Raw genomic sequence first — 17779 nt, 5'->3', positions numbered from 1 at the left:
CTGCCACCTGCGCGGGGACGTGGGCCGAGGGAACAAATGGCCTAGGCTGGGTCATCCACGGGTCTCCCAGGAGGCAACTGAGGCCCAGAGGAGGAAGGGGCAGGCCCGGGGCCCCTGGAGGACACACGTCCGAGGCCGCATGCACAGACACAGGCACACACGCAGGCCCTAGAAAGGTTGCTGGATGCTGGAACCATTGTGACCTCAGGGGTGAGGTCTGGCCGGCCAGGGCAGGGGAGGGCCAGTGCTGGGGACACAGCCAGCCCACGGTCGTGAGGCCAGGACTAGTGGTGGGTGCCTGTAGGTCCACACAGTGCCCCAACCATGGACGGGCAGTGTTCTAAAAGGCCACACAGCCGCACCCTAGCGGGTAGGACGTGGTCAGCCATTTCCCCACACCCCAGGTCAGCTCAGCCCCACCAGGGACCCCTGTCCCCCTACCGGTAATCAGCCTTCTCACCTGTCAGGGGAGCCTGCCTGTACACCATCCAGGGGCCCCTGTGCTGAGGAAGGAAGGTCCTGCCCCCAGGAGCAGTCTGGGGCAGTTGGAGTGGGCACCAGTCGGAGGAGAGGAGGTGGGAAGGGCAGAAGCGTAAGCCGGAGTGAGGGCCCTGCCCGCATAGCCTGCACCTGTGTCACGGTGAGGGGGACCATAGCCTGTGTCGCCAACAGCACCTGCAGGCCTGCTGTGTGAACGGGCAAGTGAACGGATGGACAGACCGTCCACCTGCTTCTCTGAGCCTTGGCTTCTATGCAGCAGGACGGAGATGATACCACAGCCAGTGTTTCTGCAGATTTCAGGGGCATGAGTAACAGAAGGTTCCACCACAGCTTCCCAGGGTCTCCAGGGCCCCCCAGTGTCCCAGGACCCCGGGCAGACATGAAGGGTATCTCCACCTTCCTGTGTCGGACAGGCAGGTGAGAGCTGTCTGGCCTCAGCCCAGAGCCCCGCCTGCCCCCTCTATGGGGACCCAAAGCAGGCTCCGCTGTCCAGGCACTTGTCCACCGGGGCTGGGGCCCACAGCCAGGCCCTGGGTTCACAGCAGGATTCCTGGTTGCAATCCCTGACACAGTGGCTATTCTGGGAGTGTCTTGGTACCTGCCTGTGAACTCAGGAATTTCGGGCCCTCGAAGTCCCCCTTCTGAATGTCCCCAGGCCTGCCTCCTCTGCCATAGCTTCTGCTGCTGCTAAGCTGAGAGTGCTCCTCTGCAGATGTTTGCTGATAGTGCGTTCACTTCATTTTTCTATTTTTAAAAACACATTTAACTCTGGAGGCCACAGGGGCTGCAATGTGGGTTAGCAGGGGCAAGGTACGGGCCTCCCTGGTGCCTGCAGCCCGTGCTGTGACCACTGCGGTGCCTGGGGAAGCTGGACTCACGCTGAAACAGGACCCTCACTCCCACTCCGAGTCAGCCCCAGCCACATTTGTCTGGAAGGCCACCCTTTCCAGGATCAGGGAACTGGCTAGTTTTCTGGGAGGCCACAGGAGGGAGGCGGCTTTCCAGAAGGGTCATTCCGTGTGTGGACCTCTCAAGGTCAAGAGAGCAGAATTCCAGAGTCTCCCCAGAGCTGCTCTGGCCCTGAGACGCCAAGACATGTCAGAATGCATGATCTCCAGGATGCAGCCTCTGGAGCTCTTAGGACAGCAAAGCTCAGATGTGCAGAAATGCAATTTCTCAGGCAACCCCACCCTATGATGCACTTATGGGGTGGAGCAGCCTGGCAGATGTCCTCCTATAGCCCTGGCAAGGGGACAAAGAGAAAGGAGGAGACAAACTCTGGGCAGAGGGACCAGGGAAGCAGAGCCCAACTGGGTCCATGGGAAGGCATTTGGGAAGCTGTATCTGGTGTGATGGTTGCGTGGGACCAGGATCCTGGAGAGGTGGGAGGGCCGTCACAGTGCTGTGTCTAAGGTCAGGACGGGGCCGTATTCACTGAAGCACTCCATTCATTCCGTCAGTATTTGCTGAGCACCTACGACCTGGACCAGGTGGTGTTCTAGGTGTCGGGGATACTGCTGGGAACGAAAGGGATAAAGCCCCTGCCCGCATCCTCTACATTCCAGACCGCCAGTGAGGACAGAAGCAGGAAATAAACGATATGGTGGCACAGGGCGAGAAGGGATATGGAAAGAAGAGGGGGCGGGAGTGGGAAGTGTGGGGTCAGGGTCTTCAATCAGTGCATCACGAAGGGGACAACGGAGCAAACACTAAAATCAGCTGAGGGACTGAGCCAGGCGGCCCTCTGGATTCGGAAGGGTGTTCCCCAGACGGAAGGAGCAGCCACCGCCAAGGTCCAGAGGTAGATGTGCGTCCGGTGGTGTGAGCGCCCCACGACTGGGGCAGAATCGGCAAGGGAGAGCGGAAGGAAATTAAGGCAGAGAGACCATTTTTGTTCTTGTGTGTCTTTTTTCTTTTCTATTACAGTATGATTTACAGATGATAAAATTCACTATTTTTAGCATATAGCTCTCAAATTTCGACAAATATATATAGTCATGGACTCACCACCACAAACAAAATATGGTGATGGGCACGTGACTCCCAGACAGCGCCATCTCCCGAACACCCCCTCCGGCCCTCTGTAGTGAACTTTCTCCAGGTCCCAGTCCCTGGGAACCGCTGACCTGCTCTCTGTACAGTTTCACTTTTCCAGAATGTCATGAAAGTGACCAAATGTAGCTTTTGGAGTCTGGTTTCCCTCACGTAGCGTCATGCATTGAAGAATCCATGTTTTTGTGTTTATCAGGAATTCGCCCCCTTTGCTGCTGAGTAGCATACTGTGGATGTGACATGGTTGGTTTGTGCATTCCCAGGTTGAAGGACACGTGGATTATTTCCATCAAAAGCCACAATAAATGTTTGTGTATGGATTTCAGTCAGTAGTCATTTCGCCTGAGAGCATGCCTAGGAGCAGGTAGCTGAGCCATGAGAATGTAAGCGTACATTCAACTTTATTAGCAAGTACCAGGCTACCTTCCAAGAGGGCTGTGCCACTGTGCGTTCCCACCAGCGACGCGTGAAAGCTCGGAGCTGTTCTGCACCCTCACCAGCACTTGGTATTGCCAGTGTTTCTGATTTTGGCCGTTTTAGTAGGTGTGCAGTGATAGTCCTCTGCGGTGTTACCGGCTTTCCCTCGTGAGGACTCAGGTTGAGCACTTTTCAGGTGCTTCCTTGCCGTCTGTCTGCCTCCCCTGAAGCCTTGTCCCAGGCGTCTTCCTGTGTTTTGTTAGGCTGCCTGCGCTTTGTTTTGTTTTTGTTTTCCTTTGTTTTGAGTGTTCTTTATATATTCTGGAGAGAGTCGTTTATCAAATATGTGATTTGCAAATACTTCCTCCAAGTCTGCAGCTTATTTTTTCATTTTTTAGTAGATATCCCTTAAATAAAAGAAAAGGGGATGTGGTGCAGTGGCTCATGCCTGTAATCCCAGCACTTTGGGAGGCGGAAGCAGGAGGATCATTTGAGCCCAGGAGTTCAAGACCAGCCTGAGCAATAGAGAGATACCCTGTCTCTATTAAAAAAAAAAAAAAAAAAGAGGCAGGCATGGTGGCATGCACCTGTAGCCCTAGCTACTTGGGAGGCAGAGGCAGGATCATCTCTTGAGCCCAAGTGTTTGAGGCTACAGTGAGTGAGCTATGCGTGTGCCACTGCACTCCGGGCTAGGCCACAAATCAAGACTCTCTAGAAAACAAAAATAAAATACAGGCAGAGGGGATCTCTAAAAGAAAATGATATTTATTCAAACATTTAAGATTCTTATATCTCCTTGATTAATGAAGTGATTCTCTTTATCCCTGTTATATTATTTACTCTAAAATATACTTTGTCTGATATTAATATAATAACACAATTTTCTTTATATTTATGTTAGCGTGATAGATTGCTTTCCATCCTTTTACTTTTAATTGATTGGTATCTACTGTATTTCAAGTGGACTTTGCATAGGCAGTGTACGTGTGGGTCTTGCTTTTTTTATTCAATTTGATAGTGTCTGCTATTTGATTTTGGTGTCTTTATCATTTATATTTAATATGACTATTGATATGTTTTGGTTTTAGTAGACCATCTTGCAATTTGTTTTCTCTTTGTCTCATCTCTTTTTGTGCAATTTTTTTCTCTTCTGCCTTTGAGTAATTTTTTTTCTCTTTGAGCAATCTTTTTTTTCTCTTCTGCATTGAATCATTTTTATGAATCCACCTTATCTCCTTTATGGAATTGTTAGCCACACATATTTTGTTTTGTGTTGTTTTGTTGTCTAGTCATTGCTTTTGGGTTTCTATTATACGTGTTAGCGTATCTCAGTCTACCTTCAAGTGAAATTAGAGTATAAGAACCTTCCAACATTTTGTTTTCATTTCTGCCTCCTGGCTTTTGTGCCATTATTGTTACATATTTTACTTCTGTATTTGTCATAAACCCACAGTGCATTATTATTTTTACTTTAAATTTTAAAACTAAAAATTCTATTTACCTACCATTTACCACTGGAAATTTTACCATTTCCAGTGCTCGTTATTCTTTTGTGTAGTTTCATTTTTCCATCTGTTGTCATTTTACTTCTGTCTGGAAGACTTTCTCAAACATTTTTTATGGTTGGTGCAGGACTTCTGGTGATAACGTCTTATGGCTTTTGTACATATGAAAAGTATTTTTATATCACCTTCCGTTTTTACAGGTATTTTCTCTAGGATGGAATTCTAGTTTGACAGATTGCTGTTTTGTTTTGCTTTGTTCTTTCAGGGCTTTAAAATGTTGTCCACTGTCTCTGGCTCGCACTGTTTCCAACAAGAACTGTGCTCTCATTTTTCATTCCTTTCATGTGTCTTTTTTCTATGGCTGTTTTTGAGATGCAACTTCTTGTAGTTTTCTTTGTATTTCTTTTGCTTGAAATTCATTGAATTTCCTGGATCTGTGGATTTATAACTTTCATCAAATGTGTGAAATGTTCAGGTATTATTTCCTCAAATATTTTTTCTTTCCCCCTTCCTTCTCCTGTAGGGAGGCAAATTCCACATACAAAATGCCATGTGATGTTGGTCCACAGCTCACTGATGCTCTGTTTTATTTTTTCCAGTCTTCTTTCTCTATATGTTTCATTTCTGGGTAGTTTCTATTGCTGTATCTTCAAGTTCACTCATCTGTGCTTCTACATTGTCTAATCTGCTGCTAAGCTATGTATCCTTCATCTTTTTATATTTTCCAGGTCTCTCCTTACCATGCTAATGTTTTGCTCTACCATGTTGAACATGAGAAATATATTATTAAAAATTATGGCAAAAACCACAATTACTTTTGCACCAACCTTATAGTTATAACTGTTTTACTGTCCTTGTCTACCAATTATATTATTTCTGTGTTGGTTTCAATTAATTGATTTTTTCTCCTCATTATGGATCATATATTTTGCTTCTTTCCATGCCTAGCAAATTCTGATTGGATGTTAGACATTGTAAATTTTGCCTTGTTGGGTACTGGATATTCCTGTACTTTGTAAATATTCTTCAGGTTTGTTCTTGAACACAATTAAATTACTTGAAAAGTTTGGTTCCTCTGAGGCTGGATTTTAAAAGTTTGGTAGGAAGAGCCAAAATAGTGTTGTTTAGGGCAGATTGTTTTGCCCCATTACTGAGGTCATACCATTCAGAGCAGGCTACCTAATCCCCTGTGAATTACCAGCTTTTCCACTCTCACTGGTGAGAAAAGCAGCTCTTGCTAACCCTGTGCGAGCTCCAAAGATTGTTCCCTCTACTCCTCTTGGGGCTTCATGGTTTTCCCACGTGCACTGAGCTCAGATGAAGACGGGGGATGCATGGGATCCCCTGCAACGCCCCAGAACTCTCTCCTCCTCATGCTGCTCTCTCCTGTCACCCTTCCCAGTAAACTCCAGCCACTTTGGCTCCCCCAGACTTTCACATCCACTTCCTCAACTCAGAGAGACTGCTGGGCTTTATTGGGCTCCCTCTCCCTGTGCTGCAAACTGGAAACTTCCCAGCAGCTGGCTGTGGCCATGCTGGGCTCACCTTCTTGCTTTTCCATTTTCAGAGATCTTCATCCTGTGCTGCTGTTGTCTGATGTCTGATAATCATGGTTTTGTCTATTTTTTCCAATTTTTGAGTTAAGACAGGAGAGTGAAGCTGGTCCTTGTTACGCCCTCATGGAGGAGGTATCAGTGTCTTACATGTCATTTTCAGGACTTTGAGTTTTACTCTGAGTGAAATGGGAGGCAGAGCAGATTCTGAGTGGCATGATCTGACATGCATCCCTCCCATGGTGGGACGAATGAATGGGTAAATATTGAAAGATGAACTGGCTTCTAATGCACCACAGAATTCACCGATTTAATTTGCTGACTTTGTTTATCTCGTTCATTGAGGCATTCCAGGAGAATGCCAGAACATGCCCCACCCATGGCAGGCACCTGGGAAGTGGGTACTGAGAGTGAACAAACGAATAAGGTCAGGAAGTGGGTGGAGCAGGAGGCTGTTCCTGCCCCAGCGGCCCATTGGCAGGAGTCGTGACGGGGACCAGGCTTGGGCAGCATCCCCCAAAAAAACGACATGGTCTCTTTTGGCCCCTTATGGCCCCTAACACAGCCTGAGGCAGTGCTTTCCCCACAGCAGGAGAAGAGGAAGGAAAGGAGGAGAAGGCAGAGGCCAGCTTGGAGGAAGGAGAGGAGGGGAAGGCAGAGGCCAGCTTGGAGGGAGGAGAGGAGGGGAAGGCAGAGGCCAGCTTGGAGGGGCTGGATCTCCCTTCCTCTGTTCTCACTGCTCCCACAGCTCTCCCCGCTTCCCTTGGGGACCCCTCCAGTGATGTCTGGGTGACCAGGGCAGTCTCACATGTGGTCTGAATGAGGGATGCCATACCCTGAGCCCTGCCATGTCCCACCAGCCATGTCTGTCTCAAACCCAACCTCAGAACCGTATGCCTGCTGGGAGGCCAGGCCCCACCAGGCCTGCAGGTGATGCTACCTACTCAATAGTGTCCCTGAGGCCTCGAGACCCCGCCCTCCTCCCGGGGCCCAGCCAGTCCCTTTAATGGAAGGACAGACACATGGAAGGATGTAGCTGAGCCCAATGGAAGCCAGCGCAGCACATAGTGCCCCCCCCAACTAACGCGGAAACACGCGCACCCAGATGCCAACTCCCAGGACCCTCCTCCATTTCAGAATCTCCCCCTCTGTCTCCACATCCCCAAAGGACTCGTCTTGCATGGAGGTACCCCAGGACTCTGCCCGCAGGGACAGACGGCCACACCCCACCATCATCCTGCTCCATGAGTTGCAGAGCAGCCAGGCTGCACTCCTGCCACAGGAGCACGGGGTATTCATGGAGGAGGCCTGCAGTGCAGGTGACCGTCAGCCCCGGCTCAGACAGGACAGGCGTGGGTTGGCCCCAGATGGGGTCAGGCTCCAGCAGATCCCACCCTGTCCCTCCAAGAAAAGCAGTCCTGAGGGTGACGGCCAGAAGGAGTCTCCCTTCCAGGACCTTGAGGGTGTCAAGCTGTGTGGACATGGCTTTCAGCAGAGAGCCCTGCACACCCGGCTTGGCCTCTTCATGCCTCCTGAGGCACTATCCAAAGCCCAAGCGATGCCCAGCTCACCCTACACCCCACCCTCCGCCATCCTCCCATTCGCTTTCACAGCTCGGACCTCAGTCCAAGCCTGGTCCCTCCGTTGTTCAAACACCGTTGACTGCTGGATGACTAGATGGACAGTGAAAGGGTATAGGAAGAATGGATGAGGGGAGGGAGGGAAGAATGCATGAGTGGGCAGGTGAACACATTTAGGAATAGATGGGTGGAGGGGCAGGTAGATGAATGGAAAGATGGATGATCAGGTGGATTCGTAGATGGAAGGATGGACAGACGGAGCGTGTGGATGGACAGATGGCTGGATGAGGTGGATGAGGGAGGCATGGGTAATGGGCAGATGGGAGTGTGAATGGTGAGTGAGGACGTGCTCACACACCTGCACCACTGCTCCTTACCTAGGCTGAACCCCAGAACGTCCATTTGGACCGTCAGGAGGTCCCAGACTTCTCGTGCATCCGTTCCCCAGTTCTCATTTTCAAAGCACCCTCCTGCCCGCCCAGCCTTGCTGCCACAATGTGACCTGCCCACAGCCTGCTCACGCTCATGCCTTCCTGCCCACCTGAGCCATCTGCTTCAAGATGCTGCGGGACATGAGCAGTGCAGATCCCTTCCGCCTGAAGACATCATCAAGAAGGGCAAGAACATGGCTCATGGCTCCCCCAGACTGGTGATGGAAACCATCCACCACTGCTTCATAGACAACCCGGAGGTGGGGGCAGCTTGGGCCACTGGGGCAGGCACAGGGGGCAGAGGGGAGGGTGGGACCCGGAGGTGGGCTCTAACCCGGGGTCCTGCATAGAGCAACCACATGACTTGGGGCAAGCCTCGATTTCCTCATATGTGAAATGGGCCAAGTGGGGAGGGAGAAAAGTAGACCCACATGCATTGACCGCCCTCAGAATGCGCTCATGAGGTGGCGATCCTGACCCTCACTGGGGGGGACCTAAGGCATACGGAAGCCAAAGGGTTTGCCTGGAGTCACAGACCGTGAAGTGGCAAAGAGAAATGGCTCCTTTGGACCCTCCCCGTCCACACCTCTGCCCACACCTCCAGAACCATCTGACCTGATCTGTCCCCAACCCACCATTGCTCTGCCACCTACAGATCTCCAGCAGGCACAAGTTCCGGCTGTTCCAGACCCTGGAGATGATCATCAGGGCCAGTGATGTCCTGGAGGAGACCTGGGAGAAAACCTTCATGCAGCTGGCCCTGGAGAACACAACCAAGACCACGGTGGGCCTCCCCTCCCCCAGCAAGTGCGCCAACCCCTCACGGGTTTTGGGAATGCCAGTGGTTGCCCCAGGGACCCAAGTGATGCCAGGTGTGCCCAGCCTTGTGGCTTACTAAGCAATTCCGTCCAGTGACCCACGTTCTTGCCCCAGCCTCTTCAGCGGACAAGCACACTTTTCCATCTCACTTTCCCATTTCAGGAAGGTGAGGATCAAAAGAGGGCTCATAAGTCGGGGAGCCCTCTCCCCCCAGGAGGTCTCTCCCTACAGCAGGCTGTGGTTCTGCCTGCGCCCAGCTTCTGCACGTCTAACCCAGTCTGCAGGCTGTACCTCCGCCCTTGGCCTCCCCCTTCTGGCTTCCTGGCTGACAGAGACTTGGGGTTCTGCACCTGAACTGCCCCACCCACCCCACCCTGCCAGCAGCTTGCAGTCTGAGATCTGGCCCCGGCCACCAACAGTCTCCACTCTAGAAGCTTGGGAGCAGGTGGCTTAGACTGACTAGGCCAGGGCGGCCCCAGGGGACACCTCGATATGTGCACACACTGGGGTGCCCCACGAAGCAGGACAGCACCATTGACCCTCTGCGTGGTGCTGACTCCACTCCTGTGGTCACGCAGAGGCAAACGCCACTGCAAGACGTTCTTCATCCTCACAGCTCCCCCGACACGAGAGGCACAGCACACCACACAGGGCCACGCAGGCCTGCCCCACACAGGGGTCAGGAAGCAGACAGAGGCCAATCTGGACACGCCTTCAGGGCCACGGTGACGGGAAGTAAGCAAGTAGAGACGTCCCCTAGGAGCTACGGGGACAGCGGCAGGTCAGCATTGTAACGGGACTTCCATGCTCCCGCAGAGTGTACGCAGCTTCGGCTGCCCATCTAGCCCTACGATTCAGCAAACTCAGGGAGAGGGTATTAGGAATAAGACATCAAACAGCACAGGGCCTGCAAGCGTGGCCAACACACCCTCCACACAGGGATCTGTGGCCCCATTTACAGATAGAGAGGCTGGGGCTCAGAGCCTTAGGGACTGGCCTGTAGTCACCGCCCAGCTGGTGGACAGCAGGTGGGTCAAGCCCCTGAGCTTCCCTAGAGAAGTAAGTGAGGCCACCCTAGGTGTGAAGGACGGGGAACGGGGAGCGTGGGCCGCGTCCACCTGGTTTTTCTACCTCGTTTCTTGTTGCTTTGGAATCCTGTGCGTGTGTTCCTCACGCTGACTGTTGCCAAGTCCATCCGGCACCTCTGCAGTTTACAGATCCAGGATCCTGGGGAGCTGGGGTCAGGGAGCAGTGTCCCCGGCAAGACAAGGGCTTCAGGACACTCTCAGGGGCGTGGTCTGGCCTCAGCCTCCCGGAGGGTGGACAAGGCCCTCCTGGGGCTTCATGAGGGGGGGCCCCTGCCCGGAGTCCCGCATGAACGAGGCTGCCACCGGTCTACATTTTCTACTTCTGAACATACCGCAACCCCGCTTCAGCCCCCAGAGGAAGTGCACACTTCTGTGGGTCCCACCTGCCTGGGACACAGAGGGGCATCAGGCACTCTGGCACCTAGGTCAGGGCCCTCGTCTGCCCGCTCCCCGCTTCCGCAGTGTGGTTGCTATTGTCCTTTTTAAAAAATCTCCTAAATGGAGTGTTAGCTGACGTGGGTTTTTTGAGAGAACAAAATCAGATTCAATCACCATCTTCACGAGAAGCCCCCATAGCCATACTTAGCATAAATTAGAAATGATATATCCATTTCATGCGATGACTCAAGCTGCATGGCAGGGCTCAGAGACCCCCACTTTCAGACACCTCCAAGTGCTGGCAGGCCTCCTGCTCACCTGCCTCAGAGCCACAGAAGCCGCCCATGGATCCCATGAAGACCGAGAAAAGTGGAATTCGAAACTGTATCAAGATCCAGAGGGAACCACACACTTGAGAAAAGGCCTGGGTGTGACCACACAGAGCCTCGGGGCCCGCTCAGGTCCTTCCTGCTGAAGAAGCCCCTCCCCTGGACAATGGGGGCTTGGCCAGGGTCAGGGAGGCCAGGGGCCCAGGCAGCGGGGCTCTGCCCTTGAGCAGCTGACGCCCCGGGTCTCCTGGACGGGAACATGGCCTCTGGTTCTGAATTCATGGTGGAAGAATTAAAGGATGTGACATTGTCCTGGGCCGCCAGGAGCTCAGGAGGAGGAGAGGTGATGTGGGCTAGAGGTTTGGGATGAGTGCGCGAACCCAGGCCTCGGAGCACGCTCTGAGGGGAGTGGAGGTCCAGGCAGGCACACAGCATGAGCCAGAGCAAGGAGGCAGGGAGGAGGAGGGGGAGGAGGGGCTCAGAGGCAGGGAGGAGGAGGGGGAGGAGGGACTCAGAGGCAGGGAGGAGGAGGGGGAGGAGGGGCTCAGAGGTAGGGAGGAGGAGGAGGGGCTCAGAGGCAGGGAGGAGGAGGGGGAGGAGGGGCTCAGAGGCAGGGAGGAGGGGCTCAGAGGCAGGGAGGAGGAGGGGGAAGAGGGGCTCAGAGACAGGGAGGAGGAGGAGGGACTCAGAGGCAGGGAGGAGGAGGGGGAGGAGGGGCTCCAAAAATGGACACAGACCAGGATGGCCTCAGGCTCCCTCAGCCTCAGTTTTCCAGCAAAAGAAACATGGGCTGTGGCAGCTGTCCTGCCCCTCAAACCAGCCCTGGCATAGGAAGACTGGAGGGCACAGAACAAGCTGCTCTGATGTACCTCCCACCCCGCCTGCCCCCACCCCACCCAGGAGCTGGATGACATATACCAGGACGTGGCCAGCAACGTGCTGGTGGCCATCTGCAGGCACTCTTGGCGGGTGGCGGCGCAGCATCTGGAGACGGAGCTCCTGACGGGCGTCTTCCCACACCGCAGCCTCCTCTATGTGATGGGCGTCCTGTCCTCCCGCGGTATGTGGGCGCGAGGCTTCGGACAGGATGGGGCAGGTCATAGAGAGTGGTCCAAGAGGGGGACTTTGAGGCTCCACACGGGCAGGGCACAGGGGCTACATGTCACTTGTGCAACATCAGGTAGCTTCATGCCAAGCAGGAACAGGCTGCTGCCCTGAGGATCCCCACCGTCCCCCACCCCTCAGAGGGCCCAGGCCGTGCTCAGGACCTCCCTGGAAAGAGCAACCCAGGCCCAGCTGTGCCAGCCCCTCCAATGGCTCACCCACTCCTGCTGTCAGTATTGCAACAGCTGGGCCTGGGCAGAGCCAGGATGACAGAGGAGGGTCCGTCGGTGACCTAGGACAGGGGTGACGCTGGCACACGGCTGGGCAACTCCACAACCAGCTGCTGCCTCTGTCTCCTCCCTTGGCCACACATGGCAGGCGGGCACACAAATGAGCCCTGGCATGTGAAAATGCGAGGGCTTGGAACAAGCCGCTCAGAGGAGGAGACGGAGCTCAGAGGCAGCATGGCGGGCCACGGCCACCCCCGGCCTTCACCGCCTGCAGTGTCTGGGCCCTTCGTCCACCATAGCCGCGGCCTCTAAGCTACGGGAAGGGCCGGCCTGGACAGTGGGTCCAGGGCTGCCTTGAGAGCAGCTGGGGGAGCCCAGAGAGGAGAGGGACCAGCTGCCCAGGGGCCATCAAGGAGGGCTTCCTGGAGGAGGCAGCCAGTGTAGGCCACATCTAGAGATATGCGTAGGTGGGTGAGGAGGAAGCTCCCTCTGCCAAGAGCCTTCAGGAGGAATTGGTGGGCAGCCACAGTGAGGGGTGGGGTTGGGGTGTGGCAGGACCTGTGACCTGCAAAGAGGCCCAGGTCCAGCAGGGGTGTTTGGACCCTAAGGCTGGGGAGAAGCAGGACCCTGCTTGGCTTGCCCTTGCCCCCCACCCCACCCCAGGATTGGCAGGCTTGGTGGAGGTCCCTCTGCACCTGGGGGTACTGCTAAGAACACCAGGTCTCTCCCCAAAGCAGCCTCTCCCTCTGAGGTGGGTTCCAAAGTTCCCAAAAAGCTCTCCACTCTCACAATGCCTCCCTCCCAAAGCCTTATTTTCCCACTCTTGAGGGGCCATGCTTGGCAATGCCCCTCCATTCACCATGAGTGAGCCCAAGGCCCAGAGAGGGAGCCCAGCCCACCTGAGGCCACACAGTAAGGGCAGCAGGGCCGCAAGCCCAGCCCAGCTCTCTGAACCCAGAGCCAAGCCGGCTCACGTCCCTCCAACTCCCATGCCCTACCCACAGAGCCAGGGTGGGCAGAGGCCAGCAGTGTCAGCCCAGGCCAGCACTAATGCGTGGAGGTGACGGTGTCAGACAGGCCCCTGTGACCCTTCCCTGTCCCCACAGAGGAGCTCCTCAGCTGGGAAGACAAGGCCTGCTGGCAAGATCAACTGAACCAGGTAGGGAGGGGCCCAGCTCCCGGCCACCGGGCCTTCCATGGAGCCAGCAGGGGAGAGGTGCCTGGGATGGGTGCCTGGGAGGAGGGGAAGGGAGGAGGGAGGAGGAAGGGAAGGCGGAAGGAAGGAGAGAAGCGGAGGGGAGGGAGGAAGATGGGGGAGCAAGAGGGAGCAGGGAGGCAGGAAGGAAGGATCCCCACTCTGCAGATGAGCACACAAGTCTGGGAAAGGGAGAGGACCAGTCACAGGGCTGGTCACTGGGGCATCGGGGTTCACACCTTGGCCAGAGCTGTGGCCACGGAAAGAAGGAAACAGGCGGGTGGACGGAGGGTGCCCCAGCCAAGAACCAGGCTGTGCAGGCACATCTCTGAACACACCCAAGTGAGTGAGGGGCTGACATGGCTGAGAGAAGGGACATGACACCCCTGCCGCCTGGGTCCAAGTCCATATTCAACCAGTCACCGCTCTGTGACCTGGGGGACCCACTTCACCTCCAGGCACCTTAGTTTCCTCATCTGTCAAATGGGAATCCAAGCACTTCACTCAGGGTAGTTGTGACAAGCACAGGAAGTAATCCATGTAGTGTCGGGCACCGTGCCGGTGGCACAGGAAACCCTGGCTGATGTCATCGTTGTCCTTTGGTGAGAGCTGTGATGGCGGTGACAGGAGAAGCGGTGGCGGCAGGAGAATCGTCGTGTTGGAACGGTGTCCAGTAGAAACCACCGCAGCAATACACGCAACTCAGAACAAGAAGACAAAACTCACCGAGGACAGAGAAGACTTGAACGAAACGTTAACCGGTTCATCTAACAAAGTGCAAATAAAGTATTCGCCAGGGTGTGGTTGGGGGAAGCAGAGATGGTTCATGGCTACAAAAATAGGAAGAAGGAATAAGATCGACTGTTTGCTACCACAACAGGGTGAGTGTGGGCCACTGTTTAATTGTAGATTTTAAAATCACTGAAAGAGGCTGGGCGTGGTGGCTCATCCCTGTAATTCCAGCACTTTGGGGGGCCAAGATGAGCAGATCACTTGAGGTTGGGAGTTCGAGACCAACCTGGCCCATATGGTGAAGCCCTATCTTTACTAAAAATTCAAAAATTAGCCCAGCGTTGTGACGTGCGCCTGTAAACCCAGCTACTCGGGGGGCTGATGTGGGAGAATCACTTGAAACCGGGAAGCGGAGGTTGCAGTGAGCCAAGATTGCGCCACTGCACTCCAGCCTGGGCATCAGAGCGAAACTCCATCTCAAAATAAAATAAAATAACGGAAAGAGGGCCAGGCGCAGTGGCTCACACCTATAATCCCAGCACTTTGGGAGGCCGAGGCAGGGGGATCACCTGAGGTCAGGAGTTCGAGGCCAGCCGGCCCAACATGGTGAAACCCTGTCTCTACTAAAAAATAAGAAAATCAGCTGGGTGTGGTCACATGTGCCTGTAGTCCCAGCTACTCGGAAGCTGAGGCAGAGAACTGTTTGAACCCAGGAGGTGGAGGTTGCAGTAAACTGAGATCATGCCATTGCACTCCAGCCTGGGCAACAGAGTGAGACCCCATCTTAAAAAATAATAAAATTTAAAAATAACCAGAAGAGTATAATTGGATTGTAACACAAAGGATAAATGCTTGAGGTGATGGATACCTCATTACCCTGATGTGATTATTACAGATTGCATGCCTGTAGCAGAATATCCCATATACCCCATAAATTTATATATGTGCTATATACCCACAAAAATTTAAAATATTAAATTTAAAAAAATTTCACCAAGATAGACCATATGCCAGGCCATATATCAGGTTTCAACAAATTTAAAATGGCAGAAATCAAACAGAGTGTATTCTCTAACCAAAACACAAATTTGAGTTCAATATAAAATATATCTGGAGAAACTTCAAATCCTTGGAAATTAAACAATACATTTCTAAATAAGGGGAAGAACTCACAAGGAAAATTAGAAAATATTTTGAACTGAATGATAATGAAACACAACATATGAAAATCTGTGGGATGCAATAAAAAGTAATGCTTAGAAGGAAATTTACATTTAATGCCTATATTAGAAAAGAGGACAGATATAAAATCAATAATTATCTAAGCCTCCGTTTTAAGAAGTTAGCCAAAAAATGAGCAAATACTCAGAGTAAGTAGACGGAAGGAATAATACAAACTAGAGCAGAAATCAAAGAAACAAAAAGGGGCGAAAACAGAGAATGACTAGCACAAAAAGATCAATACATTGAGCCAGATGCGGTGGCTTCTGCCTGTAATCCCAGCTCCTCTGGAAGCTGAGGCAGATGAATTGCTTGAGGCTAGGGGTTCAAGACCAACCTGAGCAATGTAGTAAGACCCTGTCTCTAAAAAAACTTATATTGGGATTGAATATGAGATTTAAAAAATAAAACTTCAACAAAAAATTAGCCAGGCATAGTAGCTTATACCTATAGTCCAGCTACTCATGAGGCTAAGGCAGAAGGATTGCTTAAGCCCAGGGGTTCAAGGCTGCAGTGAGTTAGGATCAAACCTCTGCACTCCAGCCTGGGCAGCAGAGCAAGACCAAGCTCTATAATAAACAGATAGATAGATAGATAGATAGATAGATAGATAGATAGATAGATAGACAGACCCCTCACTAGACTGATCAAGAAGAGAGAAAACACAAAATACCAATTTCAGAAAGGAATAAGGAACGACACTACAAATCCTTGGGACGTTAGAAAATTATAATGAATATTCAATAAATTAGATAATTTAGATGGAATAGACGAATTCTCTAAAAACCACATATTATCAAACTGACATAAGAAGAAACAAAAAATGAATAGTCCTATCTATATTAAAGAAATTTAAATCATAAAACATTCTCACTCAGAAAACTTCAAGCCCAGACACTTCTCTGTGAATTCTATCAAAAAAGTTAAAAAAGAAGTAATATTGATTCTACACAAATTTCTTCAAGAAAATAGAGAAGGAAGGAACAATTTCCTAAATCCTTTTATAAGGGCAACACAGCCAAAGATATTACCAAAAAAAGAAAACTAAGGACCAACATATTTTATGAAAATAGACTCAAAAATCTTAACAAAATATTAGCAAATTGAATTAAAGGATAATATACCATGATTAAGGAGGGTTTATCCCAGGGACACAAGGTCAATTTAATATTTGAAAAACAATAAGTGCAATTCAACAAATTAACAGAATAAAGCAGAAAAAGTTTGATCATATTTATAAAAAATAATATGGAAAAGGTATCTGACAGAATTCAACATCTGATCATGATAAAAACTCTTAACAAACTAGGTATAGAAGGAAACTGCCTCAGTGTGACAGTGGACATCTTAAGCTACAGTTAACACACTTAATAATCAAAGACCAAACACTTTCCCACTAAGATCAGGAATAAGGCAAAGGTGTCCTTTCTCGCCACTTCCAGTCAACATTGCACTGAAGTTGCGAGCCAGGGCAATAAGGTAAGAAAAAGGAGAAGGGAAAAAAGACATAGAGATTGCAATTGAAAAAGTAAAACTATCTCTTGTGTAGACAATGTGACTATATTCATAGACAGTCTTACAGAATCATATTTAAAACACTAGAATTAATAATTACTAAGAATTGGCTCGAGCAAGATCTCAGGATACAAGGTCAATATACAAAAATCAATTGAACTTCTATATACTGCTGACGAACAATTAGAAAATAAAATTTTTCTTAAAAACGACATTTTCAGCAGCATTAAAGATACAAAAAAAGATAAAGGCAACAAAACATATGCAATATTTTTAAAAGCATTGCAAAGAGAAATTAAAACAACCATTTAAAATGGAGACAGATGATGTTTGTAGACAAAATGATTGGATAACAACGTCGATTCTCCCAAAATGGATTTATAGATTGAACGCAATGCCAATCAATCTCAGAAAACTGTATTGTAGGATTAAATATAAGCTATGAAATAAAATTTTATAAAGAAATTCTGAAGAGCCTAGAATAGCCAAAACAATTATGGAAAAGAAAAAAATTGCAAGAAATCCACTACTTGATTTCAAGAGTTACTGCAGGGCTACAGCAAACAAGACATGAGGCATTGGCATAGGCTAAACAAATAAATCAACTGAACATAACAGAAAATCCAATATCAAACTACATGTAAACAGGTGATTGATTTTTTTTAAAAAAGGTATCAAAGCAGTTCAATGGGGAAAGTCTTGAACAGATAGTTCTGAAACAATTTCATATATGTAAGAAAATAAATGAAATTTAGTGCCTAGTTCAAACCATTCACAAATATTAATTAGAGATGGAGCCAAGACCTAAAATGTAAAAGGTAAAATTAAAAAGTGTCTAGAAGAAAACATGGAAGAAAATCTTGCCAGCCTTAAGGTAGATAGATATTTCTTAGGGTTCAGAAAGTAATCATCATAAAGAAAAAAAAAATGTTAGAGTTTATCAAAATTAAAACGTCTCATCAACTGATATCACTAAGAAAACAAAAGGGCAAGCCACAGACTTGGAGAAAATACTCACAATCTATGTATCTGACAACACACTGTATCCAGAATAAATACAGAACTTCTGTTACTCAGTAAGCAAAAGACAAACGGATCAGTTTTTAAATGAGCAAAAAAGCCACAAAGC

At 50.4% G+C, this 17779-nt stretch overlaps 1 protein-coding gene across 1 annotated transcript in view; it reads left to right on the top strand.

Annotated features, from left to right (window-relative positions):
- The first annotated feature begins 324 nt into the window (after window positions 1-324).
- Window positions 325-17779, top strand: part of LOC116535875 (maestro heat-like repeat family member 5) — a 64264-nt gene continuing 46809 nt past the window's right edge. Inside the window, 7 exon segments of the mRNA XM_032257320.1 lie at window positions 325-404; window positions 7166-7347; window positions 8155-8208; window positions 8211-8299; window positions 8695-8823; window positions 11554-11713; window positions 13094-13146. Of these exon segments, the coding sequence (XP_032113211.1) occupies window positions 325-404; window positions 7166-7347; window positions 8155-8208; window positions 8211-8299; window positions 8695-8823; window positions 11554-11713; window positions 13094-13146 (747 nt within the window).

The sequence above is a fragment of the Sapajus apella genome, unplaced genomic scaffold (genome assembly GCF_009761245.1).
Source record: "Sapajus apella isolate SASKATOON/1434 unplaced genomic scaffold, GSC_monkey_1.0 scaffold3, whole genome shotgun sequence".
NCBI classification, from domain to species: domain Eukaryota; kingdom Metazoa; phylum Chordata; class Mammalia; order Primates; family Cebidae; genus Sapajus; species Sapajus apella.
This window is presented reverse-complemented; position numbering and strand designations above follow the sequence as displayed.